The sequence below is a fragment of the Pyrgilauda ruficollis genome, unplaced genomic scaffold (assembly GCF_017590135.1).
Source record: "Pyrgilauda ruficollis isolate IOZ18807 unplaced genomic scaffold, ASM1759013v1 scaffold10533, whole genome shotgun sequence".
NCBI lineage: Eukaryota > Metazoa > Chordata > Aves > Passeriformes > Passeridae > Pyrgilauda > Pyrgilauda ruficollis.
Window position 1 is genome coordinate 1 of NW_024508694.1, and position 591 is coordinate 591.

The following is a 591-nucleotide window of genomic DNA, read 5'->3' on the forward strand; positions in this document are numbered from 1 at the left end:
CCCCAGCCGTCCCCGCTCGCCCCCCGCCCCGTCCCGCACCCCCAGCAGCCGCAGCACCCCCAGCTCCCGCAGCCGCTCCCGCGCCTCGCTCTCCCAGCCGCGGGCGCTGCGGGCGTTGCGGGGCGAAGGGTGCGGGATCCAGGCCACGGGCACGGCCAGCCCCGCGTCCCGCAGCGCCCGGCGCGCCCGCAGCTCGGCCAGCCGGCCCAGGGCCAGCACCAGGCGCACGCCCAGCGCCGCCACCACGGCGGCCAGCGCGGCCCCGCACGGCGCCAGCAGCCGCTCCCGCTCGGCCGCCCGCAGCTCCGGCGGCGGCACGTTCCGGCCCGAGGCGGCGAGGAAGAGCAGCGGGCAGAGGTTGTGCACGAAGCAGTGGCGGAAGAAGGCGCGGGGCTCCGGGCACAGGCTGCGGATCAGCCCCCAGAAGCGGGCGCCGCTGACCTCGCTCCGCGGGCAGCGCAGCCCCAGCACCGGGCGCTTGGGGTGCTCCCGGGGCGGCCGCCGCACCGCGCCCGACACCCGCAGCCACTCCCGCACGTGCCACGCCTCGCCGAACGGCACCTGCGGGGGCGGGGAGGGGGCGTCAGTGGG

General features: G+C 80.9%; 1 protein-coding gene across 1 annotated transcript; it reads right to left on the reverse strand.

Annotated features, from left to right (window-relative positions):
• Positions 1-3: 3 nt before the first annotated feature.
• On the reverse strand, positions 4-588 carry SMUG1 (single-strand-selective monofunctional uracil-DNA glycosylase 1; the record flags this gene model as incomplete). The annotated part of the gene is made up of 1 exon (XM_041470601.1): positions 4-588. A coding segment is annotated over one exon (585 nt), but the record flags the coding sequence as incomplete, so codon positions are not given.
• Between the last annotated feature and the right edge of the window lie 3 nt (positions 589-591).